The sequence below is a fragment of the Panthera leo genome, chromosome B3 (genome assembly GCF_018350215.1).
Source record: "Panthera leo isolate Ple1 chromosome B3, P.leo_Ple1_pat1.1, whole genome shotgun sequence".
In the NCBI taxonomy this organism is placed as follows: domain Eukaryota; kingdom Metazoa; phylum Chordata; class Mammalia; order Carnivora; family Felidae; genus Panthera; species Panthera leo.
In genome coordinates this window covers 4,664,453-4,685,187 of record NC_056684.1, presented here as the reverse complement: position 1 = coordinate 4,685,187, position 20,735 = coordinate 4,664,453, and the positions used below count along the sequence as shown (strand labels likewise).

The 20,735-nt window shown below is 49.5% G+C and overlaps 1 protein-coding gene across 4 annotated transcripts in view; it reads left to right on the top strand.

Annotated features, from left to right (window-relative positions):
- ZNF592 (zinc finger protein 592) overlaps positions 1-20,735 on the top strand; it is a 48,266-nt gene that overhangs the window by 12,639 nt on the left and 14,892 nt on the right. For all 4 annotated transcript variants that reach the window (XM_042940915.1, XM_042940913.1, XM_042940914.1 and 1 more), the window contains 2 exons: positions 4,851-4,934; positions 15,522-17,799. In XM_042940915.1, the coding sequence (XP_042796849.1) occupies positions 15,541-17,799 (2,259 nt within the window). In that variant the 5' untranslated portion in view covers positions 4,851-4,934; positions 15,522-15,540. The remainder of the gene's footprint in view (positions 1-4,850; positions 4,935-15,521; positions 17,800-20,735) is intronic.

Below are 20,735 nucleotides of genomic sequence, written 5' to 3'. Positions count from 1 at the left end.
GATATACGTAAAGACACTGACCATCTTAACCATTTTTCAGTGCACCGTTCGGTAGCCTCCAGTACGTTCACGATGGTACAGCCGTCACCACCCTCCAGAATCTTTCATCATCCCAGAATGAAACCCTGTACCCGCGAAACACTAACTCCCTGTCCTCTCTCCCCTCAACCCCTGGTACGCACTGTCGTACTTTCTGCCTTCGTGACCTTAACTACTCTAGGGAGCCTGGATTCCTAGGCGAAATCATACGCTATTTGTCCTTTTACGCCTGGCTGTTTTCACTTAGCATGATGTCCTCAGGGTTCATCCATGCTGTAGCATGTGTCAGAACTTTAAGCCTTTTTAAGGCTGAATAATATTCCATTGCCTGTTTATATCACATTTGGTTTACCCATTCATCTATCGATGGACACGGTTGCTTTCATTTTCTGGGTATCGTGAACAATGCTGCTGTGAACGTGGGTATAAAGATTACTCCTTGAGACCCTGCGTTCAGTTCTTTTGGGTATATACCCAGAGGCGGAGATGCTAAATCGCATGGTAATTCTATGTTTAATTTTCATTAGGAACCACCGTATTGTTTTCCTTAGCGGCTGCACCTTTTTTTATTCCTACCGGCAACGCACAAGGGTTCTAACTTCTCCACGCCCTCGCCGACCCTTGTTCTTTCCTTCTTTTTTAAAATAATGGCCATCCTAGTGGGTGTGACATTGGTGGTTATCTAGCTGGACTCACAGGGTCCACTAGGCAAGGGTCTGGCCCTGAGAGGGCAAAAGTATACACACATAGAGAAAATAACGGATAAACGTCAATGTGCTCCTCGCCCACGTCCAGGAGTTGTTTGTGGCAAATCTTGTTTCATTCATAAAAACCCTCCCTGCCCTTTCCTCCTGCTCTGTGTCATTTCGAGACAAATCCCAGATATCACATCATTCTGTCTGTAAATATTTTATTACGTGTCTTAAAAAGATAAGGAATTTTAATATTCCATTTTGTCTGGTGGTAGAAAGGCACACAGAGGTGTTTCTTTAGATACCTGTTCTCTGCTGTCCCCTTGGAATGTCAGGGGCACATACAGCAGGCACACCGTTGGGCACCCGGATGTCGGATCTGTTGCCATATTGCCTTGTTGGTAAAAAGCTGCCTTGGCTGGTGCCTCGCTTTCCCGAAGAAGGCTGACTGTCCTTGGTCTGAGGAGCCATGGTGAAAGAGCCCACCCGGTCTCTGTTTGTTTGTTTATTTATTAATGTTTTTATTTATTTTTGAGAGAGAGAACGAGCAGGGGAGGGGAGAGGGAAGGGGGAGAGAGAGGGGAGACACAGCATCTGGAGCAGGCTCCAGGCTCTGAGCTGTCAGCACAGAGCCCGATGCGGGGCTGGAACCCATGAACTGTGAGATCATGACCTGGGCCGAAGTCGGCCGCTTAACCGACTGAGCCACCCAGGTGCCCCCACCTGGTCTCTGTTGAGAGGGGAAGGAGAGAAGAGGGAGGAAGAAGATGTGTGTGTGTGTGTGTGTGTGTGTGTGTGTGTGTGTGGGAGAGAGAGAGAGAGAGAGAGAGAGAGAGAGAGAGAGAGAGAAAGAGAGAGAGAAGGGAACCACAGAGATACCCCAAGAGTAATAGCATGTTCCTTGCTCCCGCCTCCTCACCCCTGCCCCCTGAAAACCTTTTGGTTTTGGAATCTCTGGGACCTCACTTTGCTTGTGGTAGATGAGACCCAGAATATGCACAGACCCCCCAAACACGAGGGTGCCAGAAATGAGGAAAAAGTAATCCTGCGGAATGGCCACGTTTTCTTGGCTGGGGCCCTTTTGTTCAGGGAGTGGAGGCTTGGTTCCCAACAGGTCTGAGGCTACCAGCTGTTTGTTTAATTTTGGGTGTCCCTACTACTAGGAGATGATGCTTTTACAAAACTCAGTGGGAGGGACTCCTTGAGGAGGAGGCTGTGTGATCAAGGAGGAGTCCTGTCCCTCTTGCTTCTTAGTCTCTGTTCTGTTCCTTTCTAACAAAATGCAGCGCCCAGTTAGTGCTGAGATCTGTTTGCAAGTAATGAAAGGGAAAGGGGGTGCAGGTTACAGAGTATCAGTTTTTGTCTCCGTTCTCAGCTCCGTTTAAACTTTGTTTTTGTCTATACCTAGTTTCCATTTCTATCATCTCAGTGAGCTGTCAGGTGCTGCCTAATCCCAACTCCCTCCAGTTTTATCCCCTCTTTTTATCTTAAAAAAAAAAAAACAAAACACAGTTTTTTTGAGATAAGATTCACACGCCATGCAATTCACCCATTTATTTATTTATTAAAAAAAATTTTTTTTAATGTTTGTATTTATTTTTGAGACAGAGAGAGACAGAGCATGAGCAGGGGAGGGGCAGAGAGAGAGGGAGACACAGAATCTGAAGCAGGCTCCAGGCTCCGAGCTGTCAGCACAGAGCCCGACGCGGGGCTCGAACTCACACACCGCGAGATCATGACCTGAGCTGAAGTCGGATGCTCAACCGACTGAGCCACCCAGGCACCCCATGCAATTCACCCATTTAAAGCACACAACTGAATGATTTTTAGTATATTCACAGAGTTGTATCCCCTTTTCTTAAGACTTAAGTCTACCCTGTGCCCTGCCCAGAGGTAGCCCTCCGTTTCTACTGATGTCACACTGTTTCCATCCTCAAGATGAGTGACCTTATTGTGGGGATGTTGGCCAGTAGACCCCTTCCACCGATTCAGCATTTTCACTTAATCAGCCATGTAGGAGCCCAGGATTCATGGCCACGTGCTACTCTGGGCAGACCCCTTCCCACTGGCAAGGCCCCACCAACCGCTCACGGTCTCTCTGTTTATGAAGGAATTTTAAAAAGCGAAACACAAATAACGTGGCAAACTTGCCAACTTCTTGACTAGTAATAAACCTGCTTAGGATTCCACGGCTCTCCTTGAGCAATGTGAGTTCTGGACAGATGAGCCTGTCAAATCATCCCCCCTTTCTAATGGTGGATTACCTTCCAGTAAACACACTGGAGCTTAAAAAGAGACAATGAAGACATGAGCAATTATGCAATGTGTCAGGTGGTGGGAAGGGCTTTGAAGAAAAGACAAGCAAAGGACAGAGATTGATGGTGTGACCGTGAGGGTGGGGACTGGGACGTTACATACACTGGTCACAGGAGGCTTCTGACAAAAGGACATTTGAGTCAAGACTGGATGGAAGTGAGCAGTGAGCCCCTCAAGATCTGAGGGGAAGGGCAGTCCTAGCAGAGGGAACAGTAGACTAAAAGGCTCTGAGCAGGGGTGTGTTTGAGGAACAGGGCAGAGGCCTGTGTGTGCCCGAGCCAACTGGGTGACAGAGACAGGTGTGGGAGACGGGGCACTTAGACCCTCCTGGCCACGGAGGCTGTGGTGATGGCCGGAGCTCGCTCTGTGTGAGATGGGACCGTGTCGAAGGGGTTCAAGGACAGGAGGAATGTGATCTGATGGGTGTTTTTTTTTTTTTTTTTTTTTAAATGTTTAGTTTTGAGAGAGAGTGCATGCACCAGCAGGGGAGGGGCAGAGAGAGAGAGGGAGACAGAGGATCTGAAGCGGGCTCTGTGCTGACAGCAGTGAGCCTGATGTGGGGTTCGAACTCACGAACCCTGAGATCATGACCTGAGCTGAAGTCAGATGCTTCACTGACTGAGCCACCCAGGCGCCCCTGGTGGGTGTTTCTAGAGCAGCAATCTGGCTGGAGGCAGGAAACGGTTGCATTTGGAGATGTTTTGAAGGAACATTTGATGGGATTTGCTCTTGGATTGGTTGCAGGGTCTGGTGGTGAGAGGACTCACGGATGCCCAGCCTGAGCCACGGGAAATTGAGAGTTAGACTCTGGACATATTATCTTTGACATGCCTCCCCAAGGAGAAACCCAAACCTTGAATTGAGGGGATATTGGTTTAATAATTTAGTGAGTGCCTGTTGAGGGGCTTATAAGACAGCGGAAGAGGGAATATTTACTGAAATAACTACAGCAAAAGTAAATTGTGCCCTCAAAGGAGTGAGGGACACAGAAGGGAGCCCAGGGGAGCGCACTGAGGTGACCCCACTCAGACGGAGTCCCTCTCCCTTCCTTGCCAGTGGGAAAGCAGTGCCCTTGTTGGCCTTCTGTGGCACCCCCAGTTTCGTGGCGGCCGGGCTTTCCAGTGGGTCGTGTGTGGGGGCACTCAAGAGCAGGGTCTGGGCTTTCCCTTTGTGTCCTCAGTGCCAGGCACCATTCCTGGCATTGGGTCAATGTTTGGTGCGTGAACTTCTCCTTCTCTCCTCCCTCCCTCCCTCCCTCTTTTCTTTTCTTTTTTTTCTTTTCTCTTTTCCTTTTTCTTTTCTTTTCTTTTCTTTTCTTTTCTTTTCTTTTCTTTTCCTTTTCTTTTCTTTTCTTTTTTCTTTTCTTTTCTTTCTTTTCTTTCTTTTCTTTTCTCTTTTCCTTTTTCTTTTCTTTTCTTTTCTTTTTTCTTTTCTTTCCTTTCCTCTTCTCTTCTCTTCTCTTCTCTTCTCTTCTCTTCTCTTCTCTTCTCTTCTCTCTTTTTCTTTCTTTCCTTTCAAGATTTTATTTTTAAGCAATCCGTACACCCAACCCGGGGCTCAGCTCACAGCCCCGAGGTGGAGAGTCGCCTTCTCCACCGAGCCAGCTGGGCGCCCTGAGCTTTTCCTTTCGGAGCCCAGGTTGTCCACGTAAAGATGAAGAGGGTGGACGAGGCCAGGGCGCTGCAGTCAACCGGGAGGCTTCACAAACACGCGGGGATCCCTCCCAGACTTGCTGAGTCGCAGTCTCCTAGTAGGAGCCTGGGACTCTGTGTTAAAGTCACTCCCCATGTTATTCTTTTGCAGTCAGTCCAGGAGCAATCTGCAGACGTGTATTTGGAAGCCACTGGACCAGATCATTTCTGAGGTCCCCTTCAGCTCTAACATCCTGTGAGTCCTGTTAGAATGTTTGCGATATGACTCTGTCCCCGGGAAGTGGGAGTTTTGCTTGGGCGGAAGGGCCTGGAGGGGGAGGGGAAGCTGCCTCGGGGCAGGGCCAGCGGGCTTTGGGGAGGCACTGAGGACCTGTCCTGGGCCGGAGTGAGCAGTGACAGCTTGCTTGTCCCTGCGGACCAGCTGTGTTGGGGTCTCAGAAATAGAGGTGAAGGACATGACCCTAGCTCTGGAGAGGCTTAGAGACCGATGAGTAAACCCAGGACCCCATCCCGCTGCGGGAAGTGCCGCCATGGCGGAAGGGGGGCGGAGGAGGAGGAGGAGGAGGAAGAGGGCAGAGGTCTGGAGTCACAGCTCTCAGAGGAGGCGGGCAGAGGAGGGGCTCCTGGGGCAGAGCGGTGCTCAGGCACTGTCTGGGGCCAGTGCGGTGGGCCATCAGGTATTCTGTCGTCGGGAGGGAGTCTGCGAGAACCACCCTGGGAAGTGGCTGGAGAGGTGGGCGCAGACCAGATGGGAGTGGGCTCTCCCTCTGGGCGGAGGCTTGGAGCTCTCTCCTGCAGGTGACCGGCACCGTGAGCAGGACGTCTCTGTGATCAGATAGATGTTTCACAGCAACCGCTGTGGTGGAGTGTGCGTTGAAGGGGGCTAAGACCAGATGAAGAAGAAGACAAGTGAAAAGCTTTGCCATTTCGCCTGGGTCCACCGTCCGCTGGCACCTGCTTTCTTTTACTGCTGAGCATCTCTTTGGGCTGTGCTTTGCTGATGATTCAAATACCAGGTGTCTCGTGAAATGAGACACTGGCTACTGACTGACTCAGAACACCTGTGCCTTGGGATCGCTGAGACCCGTGTTCGGGAGGGCAGTGACAGGTCTATGGTAGAGAGTCACTGGTCCACTTTAGGAGCTAAGTTTTGTGTAGAAATCCAATAGTTGTAGGGGACTCAGAGATCCTTCGAGTTAGTTTAATTTTACATCATAAACTGAAGCCTGCCTGAGATCTCCTGGGTGACTGTGATGGGATAGGGGTGAAAGCCCTTCTCATGCTTCCCAGTTTGTTCCTCTTTTAGCTCTCCTGTTCCTGGCCTGGGGCTTCATTCTGGGTCCAGGAACGTGGGACCTTTCCCAGGTCATTAGATTTCACTGAGTTCCCTTCTCTACCTCCCATGGGCTCATTGTCTTTCTCTCATCACCGTTTAACCTGAGTCCAGACTAAAGCTTCTGACAACCCCAGGAGCAGCAGCTCGCTCGCTCGCTCGCTCGCTCGTTCTCTTTCCCCTTGCCCAGCTTCCTTTCCTGCGACAGAACTTCCCCCGTCTGGCAACCAGCTCAGGTACCTTCTGGTCTCAGCCTGTGCTGAGTAAGCGTGGCCGCACGCACTTTCTCTGTGCATCAGACAGCTTGGATTAGTCTTTGCTCCGTTTCCTCTGGAATACTCCTTCTAAAGTAGAAAGCTGAGGGTAACTTCCACTTACCCCTTTGTAAACTCTAAACCATTATAACAGTGATTGAACACAGATTATATCAGCTTGTAAGCCACATTCAGTCATGTGGAAGCAGGATAAAGAGTTTACCCACAGGTTGGAAAACATACACACATCCATCCTTCTAGACATCATCCGACAAGCGGTGGCAAATTCGAGGAAACTGAATTTGTGGTTCCCAGTCCAATGTTCCTTGAATCTTGCTGCCTTTAACTTTCATTGTATAAATCTGGAACATGTTATTTGCTTCCTTGGCTCATTAAACGATATACTGACTAGAGATCCAATTTTTCTTTTCTTTTTTTTTTTTAAGTTTGTTTATTTATTTTGAGAGAGACAAAGAGAGAGAGAGAGAGAGAGTGTGTGTGTGTGTGTGTGTGTGTGTCAGTAGGGGAGGGGCAGAGAGAGAGAATCCCACGCAGGGCTCCTCTCTGTCAGCACAGAGCCCAACCCGGGACCTGATCTCACAAAGTGTGAGATCATGATCTGAGCCGAAACCAAGAGTTGGAGGCCCAACCGACTGAGCCACACAGGTGTCCCGAGATCCAATTTTTCGTAATGCTTTTGGAGTGCCTCTGCCCCCTGGGTGTCCTGTTTCTGAACTTTTATTAATCTACCATTACTGAACTTAGTGTTGTTAAAAGAAACAGATGACCAAGTTTAATGTTGATTTGAAATTCAAAAGCGTCGGTGCTGAGGGAAAGGAAGCTCATAGGTTTAGTGACGATCCCTTCTTCTTAGTTCCTCAGAGCCTTTTTTTTTTTTTTTTTTAATTTCTAGATCCAAATAAGTGTGGATGTTACTACATGTATATATTTTACCTGTAACAACTTCAGTATGTTTCTGACTAGTGGGCAGTTATTTCTTGTCTGTCTATATCTTTTATTTCAAACTTCAGAATGCTTCTCTCTAGTATTTGTGAAAGAGAGAGAGAGAGCACAAGTGAGTGAAGGGCAGAGAGAGAGAGAGAGAGAAGTGGGGCTCACCCGATGTGGGGCTCGAACTCATGAACTGTGAGATCATGACCTGAGCGGAAATCAGATGCTTAACTGACTGAGCCACCCAGGTGCCCCTCTCCTCTGTAGTATCTTAAGGTTTGATGAACAAATCTGTATGTGACTTATCCTCCCCCTTTCCCCAAACCTTCGTCTCTCCAGAATTAAAGAGTTCTAATCTGTAAGCTCTTACTAGAAGGCTCCTCTATCTACTTGATAACTTCGTTCTTGTTTCTTAGGACCTTTTCTGACTCTGGTATGCCTTTCTTAAGAAAGGGAACCACAACTGAACAGCACATGGAGCTGTGGACACCGGGCGGTTCTGAAAAAGGGCGAGATCAAAAGTTGTGTGTTGTTTCCAGTATTCTTTCTAACAAAGCCCCATGTTTTCTGGGCATTTGGTGAGAAAACATGCAACGTGGTGTCTTCAGGGAATAGTCTGAGCTGATGGCCAAGCCTCTTTATCGAACTGCTTAGCTTAGAACCCATTATTCTAAAAGTGTCATTAAGGTTGCATTTTCCTAAATGTCCCTTCACCAAATTGGCCTCCAGTGATGCTCCTTTGCCATAATTTCACCCATTCATACAGCCTCCTGAGAACTTGTTGTCTTTTAATTTTGATTTTGATTTCTGGAACAGTTTTAAGGCTATTTACAATCTTGAAGGTTTCACTTTATTGCTTCACAATGTATTTATTGAGTACCTAATGGAGAATGCAGTGATTAATGAGACAGGCCTCTTCCCTCCTGAAGCTTATAGCCTAATATTCTGCTAGATCATTGGTTCCCAAAGCATTTTGAATATGAGACCTCCTTTTTATTTCTTTTAGGTTTATTTATTTATTTTGAGAGAGGGAGAGAGACAGAGCACAGGCAGAGAGACAGGGAGAGAGAGAATCCCAAGCAGGCTCCACACCATCAGTACAGAGCCCGATGCTGGGGCTTGAACTCACAAACTGTGAGATCATGATCTGAGCTGAAATCAAGACTTGGATGCTTAACTGAGCCATCCAGGTGCCCTAAGACCTCCTTTAGAAATTTTTAAAAATGTTTATTTATTTATTTTGAGAGAGAGAGAGAGAGCAAGCGCGGGCATGAGCAGGGGAGGGTCAGAGGGAAAGGAGAGAGAGAGAGAATCCCAAGCACACTTCGCCATCAGCGCAGAGCCTGATGGAGGGCTCGATCCCATGAACTGTGAGCTCATGACCTGAACTGAAATCAAGAGTTGCATGCTTAACTGACTGAGCTCCCCAGGCGCTGCACTGAGATGTCCTTCTTCTTTGTTTTTTTTTTTTTTCTTCTTCTTTTTTTCATGAAATTTATTGTCAAATTGGTTTCCATACAACACCCAGTGCTCATCCCAACAGGTGCCTTCCTCAATGGCCATCACCCACTTTCCCCTCCCTCCCACCCCCTACCGACCCTCAGTTTATTCTCAGTTTTTAAGAGTCTCTTATGGTTTGCCTCCTTCCCTCTCTGTAACTTTTTCTTTCCCCCTTCCCCTCCCCGCTGGTCCTCTGCTGAGTTTTTCAGAATCCACGTATGAGTGAAAACATATGGTGTCTGTCTTTCTCTGCCTGACTTATTTCACTCAGCATAATACCTTCCAGTTCCATCCACATTGTTGCAAATAGCCAGATTTCATTTCTTTCTCATTGCCACATAGTATTCCATTGTGTATATAAACCATAATTTCTTTTTTTTTTTTTTTTAATGTTTATTTATTTTTGAGACAGAGAGAGACAGAGAATGAACGAGGGAGGGTCAGAGAAAGAGGGAGACACAGAATCCGAAGCAGGCTCCAGGCTCTGAGCTGTCAGCACAGAGCCCGACGCGGGGCTTGAACTCACAGACGGTGAGATCATGACCTGAGCTGAAGTCGGACGCTTAACCGACTGAGCCACCCAGGTGCCCCTAAACCACAATTTCTTTATCCACTCGTCAGTTGACGGACATCTAGGATCCTTCTGTAATTTGGCTATTGTTGAAAGTGCTGCTATAAACACTAGGGTACAAGTGCCCCTGTGCATCAGCACTCCTGTATCCCTTGGGTAAATTCCTAGCAGTGCTACTGCTGGGTCATAGGGTAGGTCTATTTTTAATTTGAGACCTCCTTTTTAAATTAATTTTTTCAGGGCTCCTTGGTGGCTTAGTTCAGCATCTGATTCTTGATTTTGGCTCATGGTTCATGAGATCAAGGCCCATGTTGAGCTCTGTGCTGATAATGTGGAGCCTGCTTGGGATTTTCTCTCTCTCTCTCTCTCAAAATAAATAAATGAAGTTAAATTAATTTTTTACAGATCCTCATTCAGTAGTGGTATTTTATTTTATTTTATTTTATTTTATTTTATTTTATTTTATTTTATTTTATTTTATTTTTTATGTTTATTTTTGAGAAAGAGAGAGAGAGACAGAGTGTGAGCAGGGGAGGGCAGAGAGAGAGGGAGGCACGGAATCTGAAGCAGACTCCAGGCTCTGAGCTGTCAGCACAGAGCTTAATGTGAGGCTCAAACCCATGAACCACAAGATCATGATTTGAGCTGAAGTTGGATGCTTAACAGACTGAGCCACCCAGGTGCTCTGTGGTGGTGTTTTTAATGGGTGGTCATTGGGACTACCTATGTGGATATGATGGTCATTGGGACTACCTTTGGGTTGGGATCTACCATTCTAGGTAATTTATGAAAGCATTAAGCTTGTCTTGAACTGGTCAGTGGGTTAGAAACTCCACTGTTCACGGTTCCTCATAAATGACAATCACAAACACAGCACACACGCATACAACATTCATTCACCCAAGTTCTGTGGCATTCGGTTTTTAAAATTGTTTTTGGTGAAATATGGCGTTTAAAGTCTATAGGGGTTCTGCCTACTAGTTCTGCCATAATCATATTGTTTATATGCCCTCAAAGAATTCTAATAGGCTGATCAGGCCTCCTGAGGCCCTTCCAGGGTTAAGGTGTTCCTCCTCTCATCCACTGACATATTTACTTAAGTGTTTGATAAAATTTCTTGGTCAAGTAGTAGACCCTATAATAAAAAAAAAAATGGGGATTTATACTTACTTTCCTGAGGAGAAACTTCTTTAGAGAGGATATGGCGTCAGTCCGACAGTCCTGGACTTGCTCTTTACTCGCACGGGATTGCACATAATGTCGCACGGTTAGCCTAGGCCACAGAGAACTGGCGGGCTCACCACGCCTGGCGTTAGCCCGTCCAGATGCTGCGCGGTGAGCCCAGCCGGTGCTCTCTGGGCCGCGCCAGGTGTCTGGGCTGGTGTTGGTGGACACGGGGCAGAGGCCATAACCAGGCTCTGGTCCCAAAGGCTGTCCCCCGGCAGAGCAGGTCTGAGGTTTGCGCTTCCCAGCCCGAGATGGGCTGCAGACGCCGGCACGCCGATGTTTTACGTCTTGACCACACTTTCTATTTTAATTAAGTTGTTTCACCAGTTTTCTAGCTGGCAGTCCCCTGCTGAGTCATGCCAGATGTGCTTCGAGAATTTTATATTAGTGATTTTTGGAGTCCTCTGTAAGAAGCTTCTCAAGTGTTTTGGCCTCCCTAATTTCTTCTTTCTTTATTTTTTATCTTTCCTTTAAAATTTTTTTTTAATGTTTACTTATTTTTGAGACAGGGGGAGACAGAGCATGAGCAAGGGAGGGGAAGAGAGAGAGGGGGACACAGAACCTAAAGCAGGCTCCAGGCTCTGAGCTGTCAGCACAGAGCCCAACATGGGGCTCGAACTCACAAACTGCGAGATCGTGACCTGAGCCGAAGTCAGACGTTCAACTGACTGAGCCACCCAGGCGCCCCTATTTTTTTATTTTTGCTTAGAGTGCACGTGTGAGTGGGGAGAGGGAGGGAGACGGAATCTCAAACAGGCCCCACACTCAGCGCAGAGGCCCACACGGGGCTCAGTCCCACGACCCTGGGATCATGACCTGAGACGAAGTCAAGAGTTGGGCGGTCAGCCTACTGAGCCACCCAGGTGTCCCTTTTCTTCTTTTTATATGAAAAAATATAATTTAATGAAACTACATAAGCAGTACAACATGAAATAGTTTGAATAAATAATTTGAAAATGCAGATAAACGAAAGAAAAGAATCTCATCATCTGTTGAGATACTTTTAAGATTTTAGAGTGTTTCTCTAGCCCTTTTCATAAAAACCGTACGTTAAAATTTTTTGTTTTAAGTAGAGATTGTACCATGTATACACTACAGCATCCTCCCCTGCCTCCACGTTGTATCAGGAGCATTTCTCATAGACATAAATATTGTCTTATGATGTCTAGTATTTAATTGTGTTAATATACCGTAATTTATTGAACCAGCTTTCTATTGTTGGAACTTTGGTTGTGTCTCATTTTTTGTCATGAAATACTTTTGTTATAAAAAATTCTGCAATGATTATCTTTGCGACATGCAAATATCACATTTCTGGGAGTAGAACTGTTTTTTTTTTAATTTTTAAAAATATTTATTTATTTTTGACAGAGAGAGAGAGAGAGAGAGACAGAGCATGAGCGGGGGAGGGGCAGAGAGAGGGAGACACAGAATCGGAAGCAGGCTCCAGGCTCTGAGCTGTCAGCACAGAGCCTGACCTGGGGCTCGAACTCACGAACCGTGAGATCATGACCTGAGCCGAAGTCGGACACTCATCTGAGCCACCCAGGCGCCCCTGGGAGTGGAACTATTGAGCCTTATGTAGGCATCGCTAACTTGCTGCTAAGACAAATTGTATCAATTTATACTTCCTTCAAAATGCCTCTTTTGCTACATCTCTGCCAATATTGGGAATTATTATTTTTTAAAACTTGGGTCAATTTGGTAAGCCAAAATGGCTTCTCATTATTTTAATTTGTATTCCTCTAATTTCTTGGGAAGTAGCAGCTTTTTTTTATGGAATAGCTGTCCACTTGTGTTTTTCTTCATTATGTGCTCGCCACCTTTGCTCATTTTCTAAGTGGGCTGCTTATCTCTTACTTACTGCTTCGTAAGAGCCTTTTCTGTAGTAAAGACATTAATGATGGTAACTGTTGTGTTGCACATATTCCTGCTGGTTTGTTGTTTGTCTTTGAACCTTGTGCTGGCAGGTTTTTGGCGAGTAGAACTTTTTGTTGGTAGTCTCTTTCTTCCTTTGCTTTTATGATAGGTTACATTTTGATTAGTTTCTATATTCTACTTACAAGCAATGTGATGCTTACTTTAGAGCAAGGTTTAGAGAAATGGAAACAGGTATGCCGTTAGCCCCTTATTCACCGTTACTGATTGCTGCTGGTTTTGGTTTCCCTACTACAAGTAAATAGAAAACAGGACTTGATCTTTGGCTTTTAAAAGTGTCAGCTTTGGTATTTAAGGTCCAAAGGTTATAAAGGTTTTTCCTGCTTCTGCTGTCGAGCAGCCACCCCATTTCCCTGCAAAAGTTACCTCACCTTCCCCCTGACCGATCTCAGCCCGTCTCTGAGATTCCCCGATGTGGAGGACCTGGCTTTCTTCTGATGTAATCTCTCTCTGCTTTAAGCTCCTGTGACCTCACGTTATCCTCACACACACCACCAACCACTTCCTCTCCTCCCTCGTGTGCTGGTCTCAGCTCCGTAAAAAGACCAGTCTGTTCTGCCCTTTTCCTTCCATCTCTTTTTTTTTCCCCTCTAGACTGCACAAAGTGGGGGTGGGGGTGGGGGTGGGAGGGGGAAGGAAATAAACGCACACGGACATCACAGAGGTGTTTCCTTACAGTTAGCACCAGCCTGCATGGTGGGGGACTTGGTATTGGGGTGCCAGTGCTTTGCACAGTACCCAGTCTGTTCCCCTTGCTTATGGGCTCCTATTTCCAGGAGACAGTCGTTTGTGTCCAGGAACTTTACATCACATTTGAAAGATATTCCGCCAGCCCATATTTAGTGTAGATAATTGGTATTTCACTTTATTATTATCTACCATAATTAGATATATTCCCAGAGCAGAAGGTATTTTTCATTTTCTGTAAGAACTCTCAAGTAGGCAGATATGTTTTGTTGGGGGTTGGGGGAGGGGCAAGAGACCAAAGCTGCGAAACTGTGGGTCCCAGGAGGTGGTAACAGATACACCTGTGCTATGCCACCTGCTCCCTCATGGTTCTAAGTATTCCCCCCCCTCCCCCGTCACCCGCTGCCCTGTTTATATCCCACTTTTAAAATTATAAATGCAATCTATCAGCACAAAAAAGAGTTTTGAAAAAATAACCCGCCAGTAATCCCACCACCCTACAAATTATTTTTCTCTTTCTTTTAATCTTGGCTCAACTGCATACTTAGTTTTACATGGCTATAGTCTAGCAGCATTTTTGTATTAAGTTTTTAACTTAACTTTAACTTTGTATTAATAGCATTTTCTATTAATTTTTTAACAACACTGTATATTTATCTATTTTGAGAGAGAGTTGGGGGAGGGAGGGAGGGAGAGAGGCAGAGAGAGGGGGAGGGAGAGAATTCCAAGCAGGCTCCTTGCTGTGAGCGCAGAGCCGGTTGTGGGGCTTGAACTCATGAACTGCGAGATCATGACCTGAGCCAAAATCAAGAGCTGGACACTTAGAACTGACTGAGCCACCCAGGTGCCCCAAGTAATTTTTTTAAAGATTTTTTTCTTTTTAAGTAATCTCTACACCCACCATGGGACTTGAACTCACAACTCTGAGATCAAGAGTTGCACTCTTCACTGACTGAGCCAGACAGGGGCTCCAACACTATCACTAGTTTTCCATGTTGCTATATGAATTTCATAATTAGGATTTTTATTGGCTGCCATAATAGTCTATCGATGATTTAATCATCCTCTGTTCTCGGACATTTAGATTCTTTTGTGCGTGTTTGTCCCTTTTGTGTTGTTTTAATCATACTGCATATTTCCGCATACAGCTTTTGGGAATTTTTGTTGTCAGGATAAGAACATGGGCCTTGGGGTCCCTGGACCCGAGGATTTGTCACGTAACTGGTTCTGTGCAGCTACTCTCCTGCTTGCTAAGAGTCATGTCTTTCTTCATCCAGACAGGTTTTCAGTATAAACGTGTAAGAAATGTGCAGGCAAGCGAGGCTCTGGGATGCCGAAGCAGACGCGGGAGTTGTGGGCTGAACAAGGGAGATGGTGGGGTTTTTCTTCCTCTTTCCAGCAGGTGGGAACCAGCTAGCTTCTGTTTCATCTGAGCGTGAGTGTCACAGTGACGTCCTGACAGAGGGCCTCTTTCCTAGGGCCCTGGGTTTCCTGTCACAGCAGGGCCATAGTTTTCCTTCTCCAGAGCATGAAGGAGACAGGTGGATCTTGTCTTTGAGTATTAAGTTAAAATGAAATTTGGGGCTTCCCCAAGACTGTTCTCCAGCCCATCTGAGGACCGTGTGGTTGCCGTTTTGAGAGTCATCCTGCACCTCACATTTAGTGGTCCACCTACCAGCCAATAACAGTTTTAGGTGAAAATTACGGCAAGCAGACACTAACTAGAGAAAAAAGGGCCTGAGAGGTGACACAATTTGCTGGAGTTGAGTTTATTTATGAGACAGCATACATCCTGGCAGTAGCAAATCATCTTAGATTTGACTGAATTCGTGCAACAAAAAACACAAAGCTATACAAAATTCATGATTAAATAGTAGGAGGCAAATTAGCAGAAGTCCTCGCCAAGTCTCATATATGAATCGGAAGATTTCGAAAGAAAGGAGGCGCGGAGCCATACCTTTGTTTTCTCGATTTTTCTTTTAGTTTGTTTTTAGGTCTCGGTGATTGGGTTTTTACTAGGGCACGTGCTTAGGGAGTCACGCTAGTCCCTGAGAAATTGAGGGGGCGCGATACGAGCGTTTTCTCCTTTTGGCTGTGCAACCAGCTAGGAATTTCCAGGTATTGATGTTTAGGGCCGGCCAGGTGGCCTTGTCACTGCGTGTAAACTTCTCTTTCCATCCGTCCCCCAATGTCCCCAGCATTTTGGAAACCTGTTGGGGTAAAACTCAGCCGTGGGGTTCACGTGTGTGCACCCCGGCTGTGTGCGTGTGTGTTAGTGCGATGGGCGTGTGATGAAGATGATGCCGAACAGAGTCCAGGGGGACCCCGGGGATCACTGATCCTGTTCTGCTTCTGTTGTAGCCCCTGCCAGCATCCAGCCATGGGGGATATGAAAACTCCAGATTTTGATGACCTTCTGGCTGCCTTTGACATCCCAGATCCCACCAGCCTTGATGCCAAGGAGGCCATCCAGACCCCCAGTGAGGACAATGAGAGTCCCCTCAAACCCGCAGGCATGTGTATGGATGAGAGCGTGTCCTTGTCTCACTCAGGATCAGCCTCAGATGTGCCGGCCGTGAGTGTCATCGTCAAGAACACCAGCCGCCAGGAGTCGTTCGAAGCGGAGAAGGACCACATCGCTCCCAGCCTCCTCCACAATGGATTCCGGGGCTCAGACCTGCCTCCAGATCCCCACAACCTGGGTCACAACTGTGGGAAATTTGATTCAACTTTCATGAATGGCGACAGTGCCAGGAGTTTCCCCGGCAAGCTAGAACCTTCCAAGTCAGAGCCGTTACCGACCTTTAACCAGTTCAGTCCAATCTCCAGCCCAGAACCTGAGGATGCCATCAAAGATAATGGGTTTGGAATGAAGCCCAAGCACTCTGACGGTTATTTTCCACCCCCTCCTGGGTGTGGGCCTGTGGGGGGCCCAGTCCTGGAGGCTCTGGCAAAGTTTCCGGTCCCAGAGCTGCATATGTTTGATCACTTTTGTAAGAAAGAGCCCAAGCCAGAACCTCTGCCCTTGGGGAGTCAGCCGGAACACGAGCGAGGTGGGCAGAAGGTGGGGGAGCCTCACAAGGAGCTGGATGCCAGTCGATTCTTTGGGGAAGCTTTGGAATTCAACAGCCACCCCAGCAACAGTATTGGAGAGCCTAAGGGGCTTGCCCTGGAGCTCGGCACCTGCTCGTCAGTCCCCCCTAGGCAGCGTCTGAAGCCAGCTCATTCCAAGCTGTCCTCTTGTGTCGCAGCCTTGGTGGCCCTGCAGGCCAAAAGAGTGGCCAGTGTCACCAAGGAGGATCAGCCTGGCCACACAAAGGAACCCTCAGGGCCCGCTAAAGAGGGCTCCAAAGGCAGCCCCAAAATGCCCAAGTCACCAAAGAGTCCCCGGAGCCCCCTGGAGGCCACTAGAAAGAGTATCAAGCCCTCGGACAGCCCTCGGAGCATCTGCAGTGACAGCAGCAGCAAAGGCTCCCCTTCGGTGGCTGCCAGCTCCCCACCAGCAATTCCCAAAGTCAGGATCAAAACCATTAAGACGTCATCGGGGGAAATCAAACGGACCGTCACGAGGATCCTGCCGGACCCTGACGATCCCAGTAAGTCCCCCGTTGGGTCCCCTCTAGGGAGTGCCGTTGCCGAGGCCCCGAGCGAGGTGCCAGAGGATGAGGTCACGGCCTTGCCCGCGGTGGAGCGCTCTCCTGAGGCGGGCGCAAACGCCGGGAGCCCCCAGGGTGACAAGAAGGGGGACGAGAGCGCGCCGAAGGCCAGCGAATCTTCGTCTTCCTGCTGCAGCTCCGGGGCTCGGGCCCCAAAGGGGGCTGCCCCCGGCCCGCAGACGGGCAGGAAGCAGCAGCAGAGCGCGGCGCCTCAGGCGTCCGCGCCGGCCCCCGCCAGCCTCCTGCCCAAGGCCGTGCACCTGGCCAACCTGAACCTGGTCCCCCACAGCGTCGCCGCGTCGGTCACGGCCAAGTCCTCCGCGCAGCGGCGGAGCCAGCCGCAGCTCACCCAGATGTCCGTGCCCCTGGTCCACCAGGTGAAGAAGGCCGCCCCGCTGGCCGTGGAGGTCTTCAACAAGGTCCTCCACAGCTCCAACCCCGTGCCCCTCTACGCGCCCAATCTCAGCCCGCCCGCGGACAGCAGGATCCACGTGCCGGCCAGCGGGTACTGCTGCCTGGAGTGCGGGGACGCGTTTGCCTTAGAGAAGAGCCTGAGCCAGCACTACGGCCGGCGGAGCGTCCACATCGAGGTGCTGTGCACGCTGTGCTCCCAGACGCTTCTCTTCTTCAACAAGTGCAGCCTGCTCCGGCACGCGCGCGACCACAAGAGCAAGGGGCTCGTCATGCAGTGCTCGCAGCTGCTCGTGAAGCCCATCTCTGTGGACCAGATGTTCGCGGCCGCCCCCGCGAACTCCCCGGCCCCGGCCGCCCCCGCCGCCGCCGCCCCCGCCGCCCCCGCTTCCCCCAAACACGGCCCGTCTCCGGGCGGTGCCGGCCCGGCCCTTCCGGCTCTGCCGCTCTACCCGGACCCCGTGAGGCTCATCCGGCACGGGATCAAGTGTCTCGAGTGTCACAGGCAGATACGCGACTACATGGCCATGGCTGCGCATTTCCAGAGAACGACGGAGGAGACCGAGGGGCTGGTAAGCAGACCCTTCCTGCGCTGGCCGTCGGCCCCTGGTTTACACGAGCTCCATGATTGGGCATGGAGGAAAGCTCATTGATGCGGGGGCACTGGTGGCATCTTAGGAGTCTTAGAAGAGGACGTCTGGCCTGATGGTTAGTGACCCTCCTGAATGCATAGTGCTTGGTGTTTATTGGGGGAAGGGTCCCCCCCCCCCCCGGGGAGACTCTGAAGGTTTGCCCGCTGTATCTGTGGCCACTCAGCACCCCCTCCGCTGGGTGGGTCTCTGCTGGCGGCCCCCAGGTCCCTGGGAGGGGTCCACACAGTGTTCTCACGGGCCCGGAGAGCTTGGGGACGCGTGGGGGCCTCGCCGCCCGGTACCACGGCCCGTGCTCTCGGAACCGCGTCACCCCTGAGCTGTTCCCCAGGGTCGGGCCGAGGAAGGAGAGTGGCCCGGAACGCAGGCCGTGGCAGAAGCTTCTGGGGCCTCTCCCTTCTGTGTCCTCCCACTCCAGGAGAGCAGCCACGCGTACGTGCGTGTTCCAGCTCTTGACGAGAGTGGTGTTTGTCTGGGCTGTGTCGGTGGCTGTCTGTGTTCACGAGGCCCTGTGAAAGCAGGCCTCCAGACGTGCCTCCAGAAGGCTCTCTCCTTCCTCCTCCAGGTGACTCCCTTCACGACCTAGCCAAGCCCAGCCGCTCACCCAGCCTCCCTAAGCCAGGGCCACAGAGGCCTGGGAGGAGAGCAAAGCAGCTCTTTCTACTTTAGTCCAGCAGGGGCCGCACACCTGTTTGGTGGCCCACGAGCTCTCCACAGGTGTTCCCCGTGCGCCCCGTCCCCCGCGGAGCACAGGGGTGCTGTGGGGGGTGGGGAGGGAGTCACACCCCTCCTCCAGGGCTTCCCGTGGCTCAGCGGGGGCAGGGCTCACCCCTGCTACAATGTGAGGCTGAGGCAGAGGCAGACCGAGGTTGGGGCTGACAGGCTTGTAGACGAGGTTGCACGGAGTGCCTGAGAGGGACTGACGCGAGGAAGCGCCAGGCGGAGGGCGGGGGCCGTGGGGAATGACAGGAGGATTGAGTTGGGCCCTGGAGAAGAGTCTGGAGGAGGGGGAGGGGCCGGGGTGTTCCGAGTACGGGGAACAAAGGTGCCGGACAGTGCAAAGTGCGCTCAGCTCAGAGGAGAGGAGTGGTGGAGTTTGGTGGCCTGTCGACCTTCTGCAGCCCCGGGGCGGGGCCAGCGAGGTGCTGTGGGGTGGCTGTTGTCTCTCCTCTCCGCCTTTTCCCCTCAGTTTGCATTCTGCTTCTGGTGAGTCCGATGGAGTGTGGCGACCCCGGCCCCTTTCCCCGGGGGCTTTGGTCTTCTGGCTGTCCCCACATGGCTGACTCGGGCCAGGACCTCTTCTTCTAGGTCATGTGATCAGAACCATTTTCCGCAGAGCTCTGACGCTTGGTGTTTTTCCACACTGTTCTTCACCCGCCTTCTAAAATCCGTGCAGGAAGACGTCAGGGTATAGGATCCCCGGCTGACACCCTTCCCATCCTGCTTCTTCTGTGTGTCGCTCTCCTCTGGTGGGAGCTGGACCAGAGGTCCCCCGGACAAGAAGGGAGAGGGTAGCCAGGAAGGCCGTCGGGCTTCTCTCAGCCCAGCTCAAATCCCTCACGAGGAGTCCCGCCGTTAAGTGCGGTCTCCGAGTCTTAGGCAGAGGGTAAGGTTTGAGGTCTGGGATCCAAACCTAGCCTTGTTGGCTGGGGGACTTGAGTCTCCCGAGACAGTAGCCAGGCTTCAGGGCACATGCGGGGAGGGGGGAGACGGGCTTCACTGGTGCAGGAGCAGCAGGAGGGCCTTGCGAGCTCTCCCTGGGTGTGCCGGCCTCTGCGGGGCCAGAGGGCTTCTGGTGTTCCATGTGGCCTTGTTGGGCAGGATGTCAGCACAGAGAGACTATTTTTTCTTGGTCTTAAGCTTTTATGCAGCTATAGTATCATTGTCACCTCTAACAAAATGAATAACAATTCTTTCATGTTGTCTAATACAAGTCCATACGCGAATTTTCCTTTTGTATCGAAAACTATCTTTTTATAGTTGGGCTTGTTTTGAATGGGGATCCAAACGTGGACCCACGTGTTAACATTCATTTATGTCTTTTACATTTCTCACTCTAGAACAGCACTGTTTCCCACTCCACCCCACCAGACCCCCTCCCCCACTTACTTTTCATGTCCCTGATTTCCTGAAGAAACAGGTCTCTGGGCCCTGGGAATTTTCCAGGACAATTCTGGCTTTGACCGGTGCTTCCTCATACAATTAATTTGTTCTTCAATATGCCATATCTTATGGGGTAGACTAGAAATTGGCAGTTTTGAGGAGGGGGACTACCGTGCCTTTTGTATTTCTTGACTTCAGGGAGGCACAGAGTCCTTGCCTGCCTCTGTTTTGACGATGCTCAGTATGACCAGTGAGTCCAGGTGGCGATGTTCTGATGCCTTCATTGTAACGTTCCCTACACTTCGTGTAATTATTTTAGTATCCATTAATAATTGCTCCTGGAGTCAGTCATTTTATTAGGAGTTGCATAAGGGTGTTTTGTAATTTTATTATTTCTTTCTCAGTTGTTAGCTGGAGTTCTGTATAAAGTATCTTTTCCTCTTTGATGAGGGCTATTTGGTTACCTTGAAATATAGTTTATGTTGGAAAATGGGATATATACTTAATTTGTTTCCCTTAGTTAACAGTATTTGCAGTAGTGAGTGGATGCCCAAACAATCTCAAGTAGTGTGTTAAGATTTTCTGTTTTTTATTTTTTTAATGTTTGTTTATTTTTGAGAGAGAGGGGGAGAGACAGAGTGTGAGCGGGGGAGGGGCAGAGAGAGAGAGGGAGAGAGGTGGGGGAGACACAGAAGGTGAAGCAGGCTCCGGGCTCTGAGCTGTCAGCACAGAGCCCCACACGGGGCTCAAACTCA